This window comes from Caenorhabditis remanei, chromosome V, assembly GCF_010183535.1.
Source record: "Caenorhabditis remanei strain PX506 chromosome V, whole genome shotgun sequence".
Lineage (NCBI taxonomy): Eukaryota > Metazoa > Nematoda > Chromadorea > Rhabditida > Rhabditidae > Caenorhabditis > Caenorhabditis remanei.
The window spans coordinates 18665834-18685426 of NC_071332.1; the positions used below are offsets into that span (position 1 = coordinate 18665834).

General features: G+C 40.3%; 3 protein-coding genes across 3 annotated transcripts; 1 reads left to right on the plus strand and 2 right to left on the minus strand.

The window, feature by feature from the left end:
• Positions 1–3773: 3773 nt before the first annotated feature.
• Positions 3774–4283, plus strand: GCK72_021102 (uncharacterized protein; the record flags this gene model as incomplete). The annotated part of the gene is made up of 1 exon (XM_053734017.1): positions 3774–4283. One exon carries the CDS (start codon positions 3774–3776, stop codon positions 4281–4283), a length of 510 nt encoding a protein of 169 aa, XP_053582930.1.
• Positions 4284–8329: 4046 nt separating this feature from the next.
• On the minus strand, positions 8330–10009 carry GCK72_021103 (uncharacterized protein; the record flags this gene model as incomplete). Its single annotated transcript, XM_053734018.1, has 3 exons — positions 8330–8632; positions 9438–9879; positions 9930–10009. 3 exons carry the CDS (start codon positions 10007–10009, stop codon positions 8330–8332), a joined length of 825 nt encoding a protein of 274 aa, XP_053582931.1.
• Positions 10010–16230: 6221 nt separating this feature from the next.
• GCK72_021104 (uncharacterized protein) lies at positions 16231–18735 on the minus strand (the record flags this gene model as incomplete). The annotated part of the gene is made up of 3 exons (XM_053734019.1): positions 16231–16318; positions 17782–18585; positions 18635–18735. The coding sequence occupies 3 exons, from the start codon at positions 18733–18735 to the stop codon at positions 16231–16233; spliced, it is 993 nt and encodes a 330-aa protein (XP_053582932.1).
• Between the last annotated feature and the right edge of the window lie 858 nt (positions 18736–19593).

Genomic DNA, 19593 nt, shown 5'->3' on the forward strand with positions numbered 1-19593 from the left:
CGAAGCTTAGCCGAGAAGAAGGAGTTTTTCGCTGAAAAACGGACGAAGGCGCACACAACGTCATCATTTATCGGTTCGGAAGCATCAAAAGGCAGAGACGGACGTCGGATTGTCACCACGGGACGTCGGAAGAGGAAAAACGCCTGAAATATCTGAAATTCCACTCGTTCTCCACGTTTTTCGACGCGAAGAAATAACATTCTTCGTAAATCAATGAAGTACAGTAAGAACTTCTCGAGGAAGGCGCATGGAAAGGCGCAGCCGACAGGTCTCGCCACGACAAACCGCAGACGCGACCGCGTCGCCTACCGTAAGCTGGAGCGAGCGACAACAACAACAACAAGTCGTCATTTTGGTTTTCGAAAGTCGCCGGAATAGTTTTTCTCTCCGTTTTCGCTGTTTTCGCCAAAATTTTTGCGTTTCTTTTGCTTAGAAATAATTTTAGCAAGCGTTTTAGCTTATTTCGTGATAAAACGCCGCTCAAATTCGCAAAATTCTTGAGAAAGACAAAATTTCGTCTTGGCCTAAAATATTTTTCGCTGTTTATCGTTAGTTTTTGTCAATTACGGACTATTTCTGCCCTCATCCGTCTCTATTCGTCTAGGCTACGCTTATATTTTCAGACTGGAACGTCAAAGCAACAACCGTCAAGGAGGAGAAGGCTACGCCGAAGCGACACAGGTCAGTCACGGGGTTGGTGAAGGGGCTGACCACTGTGTCAGCCCGCCAACTGCCGTTTCTGATCTCGCTGAGGTCACTCCTCCGGTCATACGCATAAAACCGAGCGGTGCTCTGGGTGAAAGCCTGAGCCCGTCTCGAAATACACTTGAAACAGCTGGTATCTCGGGCTTCGGCTTGAATACAGCTTACATTGATAATCGGTTGAAAGAAATCGGAGAAATCCGGGATCTGGAAAACATTTCAGGTGGCAAAGATATAGCGGCCAACCAAAGGAGATACACCGAAGAACAAGTCAGAGCAAACGACGAAGAAGACTACGAGGACGATTTCATTCCTCAAGTAATGGCGCTGTCGTACGGGACAGCCTTTCCAGTGGAAAGTTACGGCGGAACAACCCGAGAAGACTTCAATGGATTCGTTCGGGCATTCAACGATCGAATTTTAGCAATGGATGCGGATGCTTCGGATGAAGACAAAAAGCGGGTGTTCCTCACAGCGCTTAAAGATCAAGCAAGGGACAGAGCAGAGAGTATTCTGACGGATAACCCGAATGCAACATTCAAGGACATCGTTCAAGGAATGAAGGCGATTTTCGTGGGCACAAGTCACATGCAAAGAAACAAGGCACTTTTGCGTTCATGCAAGCAAGTCTCCGGAGAGTCTGCCGACTCCTTCTTCCACAGGATCAGCAAACTGGCTAAGCAGTCGTACCCAGGTAACTCCGGGTTTCAGAAGGAAGTCACACTGGAACAGTTCCTGAATGGCTTGAACCAGACAATTAGGACTCAGGTCAGGCTCCGTACACCAGCTACTCCCGAAGAGGCACTCAGTTTCGCTCAAACCGTTGAAGGATGCTTAACACCGGCAGATCAACCCGCATCATGTGCTCAACTCCCTGAATTGATATCCTCGCTGACAAACATGGTCGTCGACCTTCAGAACCAGCACAGCCGACGTGACGTCTCTCGAAACAACAGAGAAAGAAACTACAACGAAAGTGGAAACGAGTGGTCCGAAAGAAAGTGTTACTATTGCCAAAAGACCGGACACTACCTTCGAGGTTGCCGTCAGAAGAGGGAAGATCGCGAGAACGGAATCATCAACCAACGATCCAACAGGACTTGGAACCCGCGAGATAGTCACCCGGTAGATGTCAACGCAGTTTGTCGACACGACGAAGTGGAGGCTCTTCGCAATGCAATCAAGGCGAGAGATGAGCAGCTTGAAGAGTTCAAGAGGCGGCACGACAGGATGTTCCATGATGGTTCCTACTCGTCTGAAAGCAACGCGAGCGTTTCCATGATACACTGGCCTACGCAAGTAGCGGAGCAGAGCCCACAAGTGCATCAGGCTGTCTTCAATCAGCATCGTATCGGATCGGAGCAGATCACAGCTCAGGTACCAATCAAAGCCAACGGCTTCAGGTGTAGCGCGTTGTTCGATACGGGATCCAACATCACCATTGCTGGCGACAACACACGCAAGATTCTGGAAATCGAGCAGCTGATAAAGACTCCCATCGACCACGCCTGTGGCATAGGAGGAAACCAGGTAAAAATGGCCGGCTCCGCCGACATTCTCTTCCAGATTGGCTCCGTGAGCATCAGTCAGCGTACCTACTTCACTGTCGGTAGTTGCACCCCTGGAAACCCACGCAGTTACGATGTCATCTTTGGCAACGACTTGCTGTCAAGGTTGCCGATGTTCGTCTTCGACTATGTCAACGCATCACTCCATATTGGGAAGGACATCCTGCCACTCGGTACCAACCCACCCGCAACTCCGAGCCCATCGCAGTTCGACATCAAGGTCGCGGAAGAAACGGTAAATCCCTCCAAGATTGGAGCGGATTGTGAAGGGTGCTATCCCAGGGGAATTCAGTCGCACCTCGGAGCTCACTATTCTGACAGCACCACCGAGTCTGCCAAGTGAGTTTCTGTTCGTGGCTCCAACGGTAATGTCATCTAACAACGTCGCGTCGATGATCACGGACGCTTCTGAAAATCCACCAGGAGTCGTACAATAAACTCCGGAGGGACAACTATTGCTCCACAAGCAGGGACTAGACACATCAAACACGACCACCAAGCGCCATGGCCCAGTGGACAAAATTTGGCCGAAAGAATAAGTTTTCCTAGGTCTAAGTTTAACTTGGTTTAGTAGACCAGGGACGGTCTCGTTTAAAAAAGGGAGCCGGGAAATGTCATCTTGGATGCATTTCTTGGCGGAGACCTAGGAAAAGCGGTTCCCAAACCAATTTTCACACCCTTTTTGAACCCCCAAATTTCCATGACTTTTGTTCGGTTTCCAGAGAAATTCGTTCGCTGCAAACATTGGTTCTACACTGGACACTCTAGTCACGTGAGCTCTGGCCACTTCGGCAACACACTTCGTGTCAATCAGGCAACACCGTGGTCCAAACCAAGCAGTCGAAGGATGATCGATGGATCAAGTCATCAGTCCGTTCTTTGGACGATCGAGGACGATCTCGAATAAAAGATGGGAGGTGTAAGGTATCGACTGGATTCAACGGACTGATAATTCTAACATTCATTGTCTGCGTCTCCACGCGCACTTCTATCTCTCACCCTTTGTCATTGTCACACCATTTGACCTCTCCCGTTTGCCCTACGCCCGCGGGCGCCATTGTCTCCCACCCCCAGATCAGTATATAAGGCCGAGCGCAAGCTCATTCGAGGCCGGTCTCCGTACCCCTAACTTGTTGCCTTTTCTCTCGTTTCTTACCTTTGTTATTCCCTTATCCCCAGCGCCACTTTATCTGTAACACTTAGCTTTTAGTCAATAAACTCTTATTAGCGCATAACCGTTTATCCTTTGTCTTAAACACACATAATCGGTACTCTACTATCCCACTCCTCGCAAAGCTTCCAAAGATTGATGAAGTCGGTGTGGAGGACTTCACTTCGAACAGTTTTTCTTGGGACTCAATTCTTCAAAACATTTTGAGAATCGTTTTTCCAGTAACTTCTGCAGTTACCATTCCTTATCACGCCCTAAAACCCGAAGAACTCCGAGAAATTATCAGAGGGAATTTTGAGTCTGTGACTGTGAGAAAATATAGTGTTGACTACATGCCAAATCACGATATGAAGTTTTCTCTTAACGATTTGAAGATGACAAACGTTAGGTCACTCGAGATTGCTGGCCCAGCTTTTGAAGTGGAAGACCTAAACCGTTATTTCAAGTTGTGGAAGCAGAAAAAATGTAATTCTCGATTGGAATATTTGCAAGTGGCGACAATGGGATGTGAAAGGAGGAAACTGATAAATCTCCTTCTGAAAGGACTCAAAGTTGGTATATATTGTTACTTTGGAACAGAGCAAACATTCCGGGTATTGGGGAATATAAAACAGTTTATTTCGGAGATTGAGGATGAGAGGCCTACTTGGGAAACTGAAATAACAAGATCGGACGGGAGAACAGCAACAATCAGAATTGGATCTCATGGAACGGTTTGTTTCTACGTTTGGCCAGAATCTACTGATGATACAACAAATATTGAGCCAAATCAATCTTCATTCATGCGTAAATTTTCTTTTATTTCTAATTTCTACAATTCATTTATTGAACGTTTCAAATAACTGTTTTTATGCTTTCTTTTCTCCTGTAAGTTTTGCTTCCGTTTTAATTTTTGACTGTCTATTCAGATTTTCTAACTTTTTTGTCCTTCATTTCATTTGTTACTCACTGTATCTGTTTTTATATTTGTTGAGTAATTTGCACTTTGTTTTTTTGTCGACAAGTAAATTTTTTTTTAAATGAAGATTTATGTATTATGTTGTCCCATAAGTTTTCGAACATATTTTTGTTATTTTGCTATAGGACGGAGAGCAAGAATCAAACCAAATAGTACATGTTTTCCATTATATAAGACGTCGGGTGTATTAACAATAACATTCTTTTCTTCTGGCTGCCTCCTCTCAATGAACGCGGCACCAATCTTTGTCCCCGACCGACTTCATATTCGTCATGCCATTTTATTTTTGTTTCTATCTAACTCCGAAATCACTGAGATTCGAAGCAACGACCTCTGCGAAAAATGAAAGCACGTCGGTTCAGGATCCTATCCGGTGAAAAAGTAGAATCGAGAGACCGCCACGCACGACCGCAACGCGTTAGCTGTATGGCCAAACTCTATGATTAGACCACTGCTGATATATGTACAAGGAAAATGACTCGTCTGGCAAAGGCAGCCTTGAATATTTATTTCAGAACATTTTTGAAGCAATAAATAAATAAAACAGCAGGCTAAAAAAACAGTCAACAAAAATGCAAACAGGAGATAAGTTCATCATAATCTTGCTTAAAATTGAAACTAGTAGAAAAGAAAAAGAAAACAGATTCACAAGCAAGAAGGCATAGCCCTTAATTGGAAAACCCTGCTTAATTTTTAAAACCAGTCGGTTCACGTCGCCTAACGGCGACTAAACCTCCTTTTCTACACCACCCTTCTGGGTGTTACAGCGCCTACGGCACTTCTCAAACGGTTGAGACTATCGAAGTCTAAGAATCTCTGCTTTTCTGGAACGATTTCGATTCATTACTCTTTTTCTTTTTCTAAATCTGGGGGAGAGAACTTTTTTTCACGTCCTCAAATGGGTTCGAACAAACTAACTACAGTCAACATTGCCTAATTTGCCAGATCTTGCCGGATCTTTCCTGAACGCAAAGAGCTTCTTGGCGTGTCGACTTCCGAATGATTTTGAGGACTGGTAATAGGCCGTCGTTAGCCCGCTGGCGGTCGTTTAGCCGCGTCCGTTCGCCACTCGCACGCCTGCGCTCAGTCGTCGCTCGTCCGTAATTGGGACTTGTCGGTCTACCTGTGCTGGGAAGAACGCCGCGACTAAAGAAGAGACGACGCTTTGTCGATCGTCTCTCCCTTTTCGCGCTGTCAATTCCCCTCTGCTTTATCAGTGTTTCTGGCTCAGAAGAAGTCACTTTGGGAGTTTGGAAGAAAAGTAAGACGGGTATCGCGAGAAAATTTTGAAAATTTCTGATTTTTTTGTCCAACTTTGAAGGAATGTGGGCCCATTTGGATCAACAATGGATCCATCACCTGTGTCCTGAAAACTGCCCGTATCTAATTGTGTTACCGATCAATCTGGAAGGAAAGGAAACGTTTTTAATCCTCGATTTTTTCTTAATCTGATGATAACAAAAAATCTTTCTCGTCGTTTCTTTTTAGAAACCGATTCGTTTATTTGTGACGCTGACATCACTTTTTCGAATCTATCAACAAAAAAAACCAAAAAGTTTTTTCTCGCCCCCGGGATTGAACTAAAAACTAACTGTAGTCAACGTTGCATAACTTGCCAGATCGGACGCGGCGACACGCCGTCCACAACCACGCGGCCGACACAGGTAAAACGGGGAAGCCGAGAAATGGGGTGATCGGCAGCCCGGGGGAGACCTGCCAGGGAACAACTGGCAGTTCAAACCCCGGGCTGCCGGCAGCCTGCCTTTGGGCTGCTGGCGGTTCAAAATTTGGGCAGCACCCACCCCCTATTATTGGTATTATACTTCGTTCTGAATACGATTTCTACCTAATTAGTCCTATATTTATTGAACAATGTGTTTTAATGTAATATTGTAATTCCTTCATCGTTCATTTTCCCATATTTTCCGGACTTGTGATTTTTTTTCCGATTTTCACTCAATTTTTTTCCCATGAAAACAAGTTACGGCAACGGATATGCAGAGAACAAGTGATAAACAGAGTTGATTTTAACTAATCTTCTTTTTGAAACGATAACTTACCGACTTACCTCATTTCCAACTGACATTGAAAAATATTAATTTCGTTTCAATAAGAAAGTTAGCGAAACAACCCCATTTTCACTTCGAGTGTTTGAAAAGCGACTTCCGCCACAAGACTCAAAAAATAAGAATTTTCAACTGATTTTCATATCGGAGCAGTTCAAACTTACTTACTTACTTTTTATCCACCTGAAATCATATATTAGACTGTTCCGAAATGAAAATCGAAGGGAAACTCTATTTTGATTTTCGAAAAGCCGATTTTGTTGCCAAAGTCCAAATTTTGTTTCGAAAATAGCTTCCGATAGTTTTCAATAGATAAATTTAACTTTTCTCTACATTTTGTAACTTGTTTTCAGTGAAAAAACTCGAGTTTAAGCGAAATACGCTTTGAAAATGGGGAAAAAATGACTGCCGGCGAATAAAATAAATGTGATGTGGATTTACGGTAAACAACACGCTCGGCCGGGATACCGGAGTGTCGTTGCGCTTTACAGTAGAGGCTTCACTGCTTCCCTGGCTGTGAGTCAATTAGTAATTAAAGAACAGATTTCAAACCGAATTTTTCACAGAAAACAAAAAAATCAGAGAAAGAACAGATTGTTTCGAAAAAAAAAACTTTTCTACAAGTGTCGAAAAACATAGAGTAGTTCCATTGTTCTAACACTTATCAAGATTCCAGAAGTGTAACTGGAAACATTAGGTTGATTCATGAGTCATTTAGCACTCTGGCCAAGACTATCTAACATTGGAAATTTGGAAAAACTAAAAAGAATTGAAAGTGACAGTGTATAATTTACCGTAACACCTCTAATGAGGTGTCCACAAAGAACTATGTTCAACGCGGTATATCTTTTTTCTTAAAGGAGATATCAAAAAGTTGCCAACAGACAAAACATAGCTGAATACTTATAAAATATTTCTTCTGTTGGAAAAAATGTGATAGCTCATGAAGGAGTTGAGATATTGAGCTCCAAACTCTTCCTACTGGGAGCACCTATATTATAGGTATTACTGTATTTAATCTTGTTATCCTAATCTACATTCCATGAGAACGTTATCTTCTTATCTCTTTTCTTCACTCTATCGGAAATCTGATTACAAGAACTTGTTAAAATCACTATAGACATACACCCTGAACCACCATTCGGCCGCCACTGACCTGCCAACAAGCAACCACTGACCAACCCGCGGTTCTTCAGCCGCCGTTCAGCCTCCAATCAGCCACTTTATCAAAATTATTAAATTTTTAGAAATTAAGACTGTCATTAGACTAGAAAGGATTCTAAGGTATCGTACATAAATTTTTTTCCACAAAAGTTGCGATTTTCTATAGAATTCTAACAATTTTTACTTTGGACCACTTTTGGACTGTTTGCGGTCTGCCGGCCACCAGTCGGCAACCCTTCAGCTGTTCGCGGTTTTTCGGCTGCCGACCGGCCATCCTTCGCCTGTTTGCGGTTCTCAAGCCGCCGACCACCCCATTTCTCGGCATCCCCGTTTTACCTGTGGACAGAAAATGCTTGCCGGAGAAAGGAAAGAAATGACGAAGTTGAGGCCGACAGTTTCACGCCACTTTTTCCGATTTTCATTCCCCTATGCTTTATCAGTTTTTCTGGCTCAGAAGACGTAATTTTGAGAATTTTGGAGAAAGAAAAAGACGGGCATTGCTCAAGAAATATAAAACAGATATAATAAGTAACAAATCAAACAACGGACAAAGAAGTCTGCAAATAGGAACAGGGAGTGGGAAATAAGAACAACAACAAATTTGGTAGAAAAAACAAAGAGAAGAACAGTTATTTGAACCGTTCAAAAAATAATTTTCGAAAGAAAAAAAAAACTAAGAAGACATAAGCATGAATGACAACTAATTTTGCTCAAGATTTGTAGATTCTGGCCAAACGTAGAAACAAACAGTTCCACGAGTTCCAATTCTGATTGTCGCTGCTCTCCCGTCGTCTCTTGTTATATCATATTCAAAAATAAGCATCTCATCCTCAACCTCCGAAATGAACTGTTTTATATTTCCTAATGTTCTATCTGTTGTAATGGGAACTTGAACAGCGTTGAGCCCTTTTAGAAGAATATTTATTTCTTCACTGCTTAGCAATCTTCTTGTCGCCACTTGCAAATATTCCAGTCGATGATTACATTCTTTATTCATCCACAACTTGAAATAGAGGTTTAGATCTTCTAATGTGAAGACCGGACCAGGGCTGTGCGAAAAATTTTTCGGACGAAAAATTTTTTCGGTTTTTTCGGTGGTTTTCGAAAAATTTTGAGACGAAAAATTTTTCGGGCCAAATTTTCCGAAAAAATTTTACGGCGAAAAATTTTTCGGTCTAAACTTTTCGAAAAAGTTTTTCGGACGAAAAATTTTCGGATAATTTTCGAAAAAACCGTCCGAAAAATTTTGGAAATTTCGCCTGAAATTTCAAAATTTAAGTTACAAAAATAGTGATTTTTCGATTTTTCCTGAAATTCTGTACTCAAAAACAGGTTTCTATCAGTCTTTCTTCGAAATACTTACAGTTTTCACACAAATTCAAGATTTTTGCCTCCGCAAAACACATTTTTCAGGCAGTTTTCTGGAAACTTTTTTTTTTCGAATTTTTCGGTTTTTTCGGTCAAAACTTTTCGAAAAAAAAAGTTTTTCGATTTTTTTAGGTCCGAAGTTTTCGAAAAAAATAAGTTTTTCGGTTTTTTCGGTACCAAGATTTCGAAAAAAAAGTTTTTCGAAAATTTTTCGGAAACTATTTTTCGCACAGCCCTGGACCTGGACCTGGAAGCTCCAATGACTTAACGTTCGTCATCTTCAAATCATTAAGAGAAAACTTCATGCCGTGATTTGGCATGACCCTGTCCCTAAATTTTTTTAAAGTCACGGCGTCAAAATTTCCATCTAAAATTTCTCGGAAGTCTTTGGGTTTTAGGGCGTGGTAAGAAACAGTAACTGCTGAAGATACTGGTAAAACCATTCTCAGAACTTTTAGAAGCGGCGAATCCGGAGAGCTGTGGTAGGTGTTCTGAGCAACAACTTCATCAATTTCTGGAAGCTTCGCAAGGAGTCTTGTAAGTTTTCCAAGTAAAATACCGATTTGTGGTAATTCAACAATTATGAACTGCTTAATCGACTTGCAGTGAGTGACGTCCATAATCGGAAGGAAGTAGTCCAATGGAGGTAGTGCACAGGGCCGCCAAGCGATGTAATCGTATTCATGTTTAAAATATACTTCTTTAAAATATACTTCTGGGTATCCAAGGATCAAAATATCCACTTTCAATTCTTTACTATTATCAAAAAATACGTTCATCTTGATACTGCTACTATCCAGTATTAAATTGATATACTTACACTTCATTTTGAGAAGTTTCAAGAACATTCTGGCACGTTTGGAGAGAAGAGAAAGTACAATTCTGAATAAGGAAGCGTACTGTACACAGAAGTCGTATAAATTCTCACTCACCTTTCTACAAATTTCATTTGTTCCAGGACAAGCTTAAGCACGGGGTACGGAAGACGGAGAAGAGGAAATGAGGTCGTCATCTCGGTAGAAGAAGTGGAAGTACAAATGAGGAGGAATCAATGAATGAGGAATCGGTGTGTGGTGCAGACCGCGACGCACGACCGCGACGCAGCACTCTGGGAAGATTGAGGAGAAGAACAGTGGGGAATAAATAGAGTTGTGTTAATCTTCCCAGAGTGTCGCGTCGCGGTTGTGCGTCGCACTCTGGTAAGGTTTAGGTTATAGAGTCGACAACAATGTATCCAGATAAAAATATTGAGAAGAATAGGCTAGCAACACACGACGATCTGGAAAATTGGTAAAATGATTAAAATACAACAACAGGCGAAGGTCACGTGGATTTTTTACTGCAAAAAGCGAGGATTTTTTATCCATTATTATTCGTGACCTTCGCCTGTTGTTGTATTTTATTCATTTCACCAAGTTTCAATGTCCTCGTATTCCTATTACTTCTCAATTATTTTTATCTGGATACATTGTTGTCGACTCTATAACCTAAACTATTCGAAAAAGCAGGTGACGGGTATAATCTTCTCAATACGTTTTCAGATTTAATCGTGAATTTATGGATATTTGACAATTTTTGAATTTAAGCACTGCTGAGACAAAGGCTTTTTACAAAAGGTGAGTTGTTAGAAAACCTTTCTTGTAACTAAATGTTCTATTTCAGAAGTCTTACGATGGTAAATTCACTGTTGGCTAGACGGAAGTATATTCAGAGGTCTACAAGAGTATTTCTGTGAAAAGCTCCATGATTACTAGAGGCAGTCGGTGTCATTGGTTAGGTCAAATATATGGGTCAAACCGGTTTTACTCGAGGTGTACTTCTGGTGGTCATGCTTCGTTTAAAAAAAATATTTTGTTCCACTGCCGATATCTGTACAACAAAGATGACACGTCTCGCAAACACTCTCGAATTTTTATTTCAGAAACTTGTTAAAACAATAAATTAATAAAACAACAGACTAACAAAACAATTAGCAAATACAAACAAATGGAAAGTACATCATAATCTTGGTTCCAATTGAAACTTTTCGAAAAGAAAATGAAAAAAGATTCACAGGAAAGAAGAAAGCATAAAAACAGTCGTTCGAAAAGTTCAACACATGAATTGTAAATTGTAGGTTTGATTGAAAACTGATTTGGCTCAATATTTCTTGTATTAGTATTAGTAGATTCCGGCCAAACGTAGAAACAAACTGTTTCATAATTTGAAATTCGGATTGTTGCTGTTCTCCCGTCAACTCTTGTTATATCAAATTCCCAAGTAATCCTCTCAAACAAATCCTCCGGAATGAACCGTTTTACATTCCCCAGAACCCGGAATTCTCTCTTTGTTTCAATGGGAACTGAAACAGCGTCGAGTCCTTCCATAATGAGATCCACACTGGTCTTGTCATATATTCTCACTTCCAAGTATTCCAGTTGATCATTACATGCTTTCTTCGTCCACAACTTGAAATAGCGGTTCAGGTCTCTTATGTTAAGAGTTACTTTATGAAGCTCAAGTATCTTAGCGTTTGTAATCCACAAATCATTAAGAGTAATCTGGTTGCCGGAATACTTTAAAATCACGGCGTCGATTTTTTTCTTTTTTCCTTTGAGAATTTCTTTGAGGTGTTTGCGGTTTTGGAATTGATAGGAAATAGTAACTGCAGAGGATAATGGCAAAACAGTTTTCAGAACCTGAGAAGCTGTCTTTCTTTTTGAAAATATGCTTCGTAAGAAGTAACGTCAGGCCAAATGTGACCAACAACGACTTCATCAATTTTTGGAAGTTTGGCGACAATTGGGATACTATCGTGTTCAGAAATTTCAGCGACTATGAACTGATTAATCGACTTGCAATGCATGACGTCCATAATTGAAAAGGCATAGTCTATTGGAAGTGGACTACCGGGGAACCATGAAATAGACATCATATCTCGATATATGAAATTGACTAGCGTCCCCCGCCTCCCGGCGGGCTCCGCAGTACTCGGCTGCGCCTCGTGTGCGGTGCTTAGCAAGTTTTAAATTCAAAAATTAGCTTGCTCGATTTGAAGAAAAATGGAAGAACGTCCAGCTTTTGAATTCAAAACAGACACACCGACTGATACTATTTTCCCCGTATTCGATCAGAACATTCGAAATTTTTACAATATTTCTTTTCATATTCATTTAGAAAGTTCATACAAAAACAAAAAAAACAAAAACGAATAAGAAGGTTTCGAACCCCCAGCCCACCGATTCTCACCCCCGCACAGGTGAACCGCTGTGGATCCTATATGTGATCGCGCGGTGGCGTATATGCAGCTAGAAAGAATCAGGGTTGTGTCCTATATGTGTCCATATGGATCCACGCGCGGTCGGCCGAAAAGCGTGTGGCGCATATGGATCGTATATGGATGATAGCACATCAGCATTAATTCTACCAACCGTATTTGGTTGATTATTCCGTATGAAACACTAGAAAGGCCTAATTCATTGTTGTGATTGTTATGTAATGCTATAATGTTGTTTTACTTTTCCTTTTTCAACTTGTTCACGTTCCATTTCTCGGACTTGTACATTTTCTCCGTTTTTTCTCAAAGTTCTTCATTTTTTAACAGATAATGGCAATATTTCGTGAAAAATTGAAAACCACACAGGATTTCATATAAAAATAAAAAATTAGATTGGCGGTTATAAAACAATTTTTGAAGCACGAGCTTTTCTTTGAGCTCTGAAAGAAAATGATCCCCGTCGATGAAATTCGAAGTCCGGTATTTTGACTTTACTTCGGTATGACAAATACTTACCTTCTTACCTTTAAATCCACCTGAAAAAATATGATTTCTTATCATACCGAAGTGAAGCGGAACATCAGACCCGAACTTCTCAACAAAAACTTAAAATTCTAGTTTCTTGAGAAAACGACAAGTTTTCTATTGAAAAAAGAAATTTCCGCAAATTTAAATATTTTTATTTTTACTTTTGAAATTTGCCATTATCTGTTTTCAACAAAAATAACTAAGAAATTCGCTGAAAAACTTCGAGAAACGGAGAAAATGGGCCCGGACTTATAAAAAATAATGTCGCGTCGATTTACGGTAAACAACACGCCCACGTGTAATTCCGGAGCGTCGTTGCGGCGGCCGGCCGCCACCCTCAAATATGGACCATATATGGAACGTATATGGATGCTATATGGATGCACGCGCGGCCAGTACAAGGAAAAGACGACAGCACATATACGCCACACGCGCGGTCCACGTTTTATTTGGGGACACATATAGGACGCTATTCTGGCACCTTCACATATAGGATTCCCAGCGGTTCACCTGTGCCGCCCTCTTCCACTGCGCCACTTGTGCACAGAAAAACGTGGTCATGGAGAGAATAGAAAAGAGGGGAGATCCTCGCAGCAGTACAATGACACATACAATGACAAAATGGTCAGTGTATTCGAAAAAAATGTCAGTGGAGATTCAGGTTTCTCCACAGAATCGTCCGGTGTCAATATTTTTTGATCGGACTTTTTGGTTCCATTAGATCTCCACAAGTTTAGATCGGTGTCAAAAATTCAGAGCGATTCAGTGAATCCAGTTCCCAGGACAGCGAATAGAAAAAATCCCAACATGACCGAAAAACCGCGAAAATCACAAAATCCGGTTTTCTGAAAGCTTTATCAGCTAAAAGTATATTGAATTTTACATGGATCGATAGAGATTTTTTTTCTACACATTTCCTTTTTTTCGGATCCTGAAAATTTTCAAAACTGAGCGAGTTACAGCCGGTCAAAGTTTTGGGCAGAAAAAGGGGGATCGATCGATAATTGCTCATTTTTTGACTGTGTTTTGAGTATAACTCGAATGCATCATCTCCAATTTGAAATCTGTTTTTTTAGTCACTTCCGCCATCCCCAGTTACATAACTCTACCAAATTTCAAAGCTCTCGGTTCAAAACAACTCGAGAAATAAGAAGGAAAGTGAAAATTTTGAGAAAAAAAGTCGTTTCCTTTCTTTTATGGCCATAAATCATATTTTCACAGATTTGTGAATAATTTTTATATGTCTCGATAGCCAGATTTTCAGAGATCTTAAGTTCAAAAAATCCCCCAGAAATGTTCAAAGCTGAAGCCGTACGAAGTAGGAAACGACGGAAATCGTGAATTTCTCAAGCCATTTATTTGAGCAAAAAAAGTTGTTTTTACTTTTGTGCTCATAACTCTCTCCCAAGTGCTCCAAATCTATCCCCTGGCAGTCGCCACATCCGTATTAAGTTTTCAAAAACAAACGAAAAAGAACTTTTTGAAAATCTCTACAACGAAAAAAGTTATTCAAAAAATGAGTGCGACTCAAAGTTTTTGACAGCATTATCGACACTTTTGGCGAAGCTCCGCCCACCGAAATCGCCCACCTCATACCTATCGGATTTAAAGAGAGGGGGCGACTAGCGTCCCCCGCCTCCCGGCGGGCTCCGCTAGAAGGGGCTTCGCCCCTTGCGCAGTGCTCAGCAAGCTTTGAATTTTTGTTCTACGACCATTTTGAAGCAAGTTATGAGAGTTTTTCTATTTTATGTAACCCAAGCAAACAGAATTTCATTACCTTTCGAATGGTAGTAAGATGAAGGTTCTACGACAATTTTGAGCCGAGTTAGAAAAAAACAAAAAAATTAGACCAGCCAGAAACCCGAACCAAAAACCTCCCCAGCGACGCACCACAACACTGCCACTGAGCCACACACTCGCTGGTGTGTTGCCACCCAGATGGCGTTTAACTGGTGGGAAGAGGCACGCTTGCTTCGACTCGACCAGTTGTCTCCTTTCAAAAACGTTCTTCAAAGTTTGGGACCCTATAACTCGGGTCAAAATCAATATTTTTTAAATCTGTTTTTTTCTCCCCCTAGATAATTTTCCTGGCTAACACATATCAAAAAACCATATTAGCTGGAGAGATGACACTCCAGAGCTAAGCGATATAAGCGAAAAACACGTTTTTTCCACAGCTCAGCTCCCACTGGACAGTTTTGGCTGAGACTTGATATTCCATTAGATAATTCCGATTTGACCAACATATCAAAAAATCAAAACAACTTTAGTACAAAAATTTTTCAGGACAGCAAAAATAGTCCGGTGGAGGCCGACTTCAGCAAGGCGTTTTTTTCTCTTTTTCTTCAGACCACCGGCCGTACCGGACGGGGGGTGATTCAAATTAGGAATTTAACGTAAAAAAATGATTTTCCATCTAATTTTACGTCTAGTTACCAAGTTATATGAAAAAATATTGGGTAGAACTCGAGATAATCAAAGTGAAGCAAAAAAACCGAAAAATCAAAAAACCTAAAATTCTCTCAAAATAAAAAGTTGCCTCCATTCTATCGATTATAACTCGTTTAGAAGTATAGAATCTCAAAAAGGGGGTTCTTAATAAAAAAATTGGCCTAAAATTCCCTATCGATTAAAAAAATAAAATCAAAATTTCATCGAGAATCGGAAAAGTTATTAATGGTTCAAAAGTGGGACAAAAAAATCGACATTTTTTTTCGTTTTTTTCGCCGAATTTGGAGCATAACTCTGCTCTTTTTGAATCCAGAAATATGGATTTTGGCAAAAAGCAAGAAAAAGTTATTAGCTAAGAAGCTAAAAAAGAATCATTGAAAAATGTAAAGTTTGAACAAAGTTACACTGGCAAAACTGAAAAACAAAATTATCTACACGCGCTTAAGCCCCGCCCACTTTTTTTGGCCCAGCCATACCTACTACCCATTGGGAAAGAAGGTGGTGGACTAGCGTCCCCCGCCTCCCGGCGGGCTCCGCTAGAAGGGGCTGCGCCCCTTGCGCAGTGCTCAGCAAGCTTTGAATTTTTGTTCTACGACCATTTTGAAGCAAGTTAATTGACTTTTTCTATTTTAAGTGACCCATGCAAGCAGCATTTCATTAGCTTTCGAATGGTAGTAAGATGAAGGTTCTACGACAATTTTGAGCCGAGTTAAAAAGAAAACAAAAAATTAGACCAGCCAGAAACTCGAACCAAAAACCTCCCCAGCGACGCACCGCAACACTGCCACTGAGCCACACACTCGCTGGTGTGTAGCCACCCAGATGGCGTTTAAGTGGTGGGAAGAGGCACGCTTGCTTCGACGCGACCAGTTGTCTCCTTTCAAAAATGTTCTTCAAAGTTTGGGACTCTATAACTCGAGTCAAAATCAATATTTTTTAAATCTGTTTTTTTCTCCCCCTAGATAATTTTCTTGGCTAACACATATCAAAAAACCATATTAGCTGGACAAACGACACTCCAGAGCTAAGCGATATAAGCGAAAAACACGTTTTCTCCACAGCTCAGCTCCCACTGGACCGTTTTGGCTGAAACTTATATATTCCATTAGATAATTCCGATTTGACCAACATATCAAAAAATCAGAACAACTTTAGTACAAAAATTTTTCAGGACAGCAAAAATAGTCCGGTGGAGGCCGACAACAGCAAGGCGTTTTTTTCTGTTTTTCTGCAGTCCACCGGCCGTACCGGGCGGGGGGTGCTTCAAATTAGAAATTTGACGTAAAAAAGTGATTTCTCGCCCCACATTACGTCTAGTTACCAAGTTATATGAAAAAATATCGAGTCGAACTCGAGATAATCGAGGTGAAGCAAAAAAATCGAAAAATCAAAAAATCGAAAAATCTCTCAAAATAAAAAGTTGCCTCCATTCAATCGATTATAACTCGTTTAGAAGTATAGAATCTCAAAAAGGGGGTTCTTAATAAAAGGTTGCCCCGAAAATTTGCTATCTTTTAAAAAAATAAAATCAAAATTTCATCGAGAATTCGGAAAGTTATTAATGGCTCAAGTTGCGGACAAAAATTCGGACATTTTTTGTCGTTTTTTTCGCCGAATTTTGAGCATAACTCTGCTCTTTTTCACTCCAGAAATATGGAATTTGGCAAAAAGCAAGAAAAAGTTATTAGCTAAAAAGCTAAAAAAAAATTATCAAAAAATATAAAGTTTGAACAAAGTTGCACGAGGCAAAGCAAAAAAACTTTTTTGGACATTTTTTTAAGCCCCGCCCACTTTTTTTCCCCGCGTCATACCTACCACCCATTGGGAAAGAAGGTGGTGGATTCGTTGACATTTATCAGTATACATTAACACTTCGAGTGGTCTTCTTTCAAAGTAACGATCTCTGCGAAAGATGAATGCACGTCGGATCTTGATTCTATCTTTTGAAGAAGTAGAATCGAGAGACCGCCCCGCACGATCCCGACATGCATGACCGATAGCGGAAAAAGGGGGAGAGACGGTCGACAAATCGTCGGTGTGAGGACAAGAATTTTTTTGGTGATAATATCAGATTCAGAAAAAATAGAGGATTCTGAACGTGTCGTCCATTTCCGGATCAATTACAATCTATTGTAACACCCAGAAGGTCTTGCAAACACCTTTGAATCTTCATTTCAGAAATTTGTTAAAGCAATAAATAAAGAAAACAACAGGATAAAAAAACAATCAGAAAAGACAAACTGATGAAAAGTACATCACAATAACGGCGTCCATTGAAATTAGTCAAAAAGAAAAAGAAAAACGATTCACAGGAGACAACAAAGCATAAAAACAATCGTTCGAAATGGTGAACACATGAATTGTAAAAAGTAGAAATGAATGAAGTCTGATTTGGCACAAGATTTGGCTCAAGATTAGTAGATTCTGGCCAAACGTAAAAAAAGACGTTCCCATAGTTTGAAGTTCTGATTGTTGCTGTTCTCCCGTCGGCTCTTGTTATATCAAATTCAAAAGTAATCCTGTCATTCTCAAAACGACCCGGAACAAACCGTTTTACATTTTCCAAAACCCGGAATTCTCTCTGTGTTTCAATTGGAACAGAAACAGCGTTAAGTCCGTCCAAAAGGAGATCCATACTGGGCGTGTCATATATTCTCACTTCCAAGTATTCCAGTCGATCATTACATATTTTCTTCATCCACAACTTAAAATAACGGTTGAGGTCTCTCACGTCAACCTTTGCTGTATGAATCTCAAGTATCTTAGCGTTTGTAATCCACAGATCATTAAGAGTAATCCAATTGTCCGAACGTTTTAGAATCACGGCGTCGAAATTCCCTTTGAGAATTTCTCGGAGGTGATTCTGGTTTTGGAAGCGATAGTTGATAGTAACTGCAGAAGATACTGGTAAAACAGTTTTCAGAACTCTGAGAAGTTGTCTTTCTTTTTGAAAATATGCTTCGTAAGAAGTAACGTCAGACCAATGATGTTCAACAACGACTTCATCAATTTTTGGAAGTTTTGCGATGATTGGAAGACAATTGTGTTCAGAAATATCAGAGACTATAAGCTGATTGATTGACTTGCAATCCATGACGTCCATAATTGAAAGGACATAGTCCACTGGAAATAGACTACTGTCGCGCCATGAATAAACCCCTTCATATTGATTCTTGAAAGTGCTTCGTTGATATTCATCGATATACATATTCACTTCCAATACTATAGTAAAATCACAAAACACTATCATATCGATTCTGTCACCATTCAGTTTTAAATTGATATGCTCACACTTCATTTTGAGTAGTTTCACGTACATTCTGGTTCGTTTGGAAAGAATAGAGAATGCGATTCTGAAAAAAAAATGTACTGAAAGCATAAATCATTTAAGTTTTCACTAACCTGTCCAAAAATTCCATTTGTTCCAAGACAGGCATAAGTACAAGGTGCGGAAGACGGAGAAGAGGAAATGCAGTCGTCATCTCGGTAGAAGGAGTAAACATACAAATGAGGAGGAATCAATGAATGAGGAATATGTGTCTAGTGTAGTAGAGGTGAGACCGCTACGCACGACCGCGACGCGGCACTCTGGGGAGATTAACATCTACACAGAGGCACAGAGGGCATCCCTATCGAGAGAAAAACATCTTGAGACCATAATTCGTGTAATTTATGGTGACTAATCCTTTCGAATACCATGAACAGCTGCACACATATACCTCTCTCCTCAATCAATTATCGTAAAAATGCGGATCAGTGACGGACCTTTCTTCGAGATGCCTGCGTAGAAATACAACATGGGAAAACTAGAGGCAGTCGGTGTCATTGGTTAGGTCAAATATATGGGTCAAACCGGTTTTACTCGAGGTGTACTTCTGGTGGTCATGCTTCGTTTAAAAAAAATATTTTGTTCCACTGCCGATATCTGTACAACAAAGATGACACGTCTCGCAAACACTCTCGAATCTTTATTTCAGAAACTTGTTAAAACAATAAATTAATAAAACAACAGACTAACAAAACAATTAGCAAATACAAACAAATGGAAAGTACATCATAATCTTGGTTCCAATTGAAACTTTTCGAAAAGAAAATGAAAAAAGATTCACAGGAAAGAAGAAAGCATAAAAACAGTCGTTCGAAAAGTTCAACACATGAATTGTAAATTGTAGAAATGATTGAAAACTGATTTGGCTCAATATTTCTTGTATTAGTATTAGTAGATTCCGGCCAAACGTAGAAACAAACTGTTTCATAATTTGAAATTCGGATTGTTGCTGTTCTCCCGTCAACTCTTGTTATATCAAATTCCCAAGTAATCCTCTCAAACAAATCCTCCGGAATGAACCGTTTTACATTCC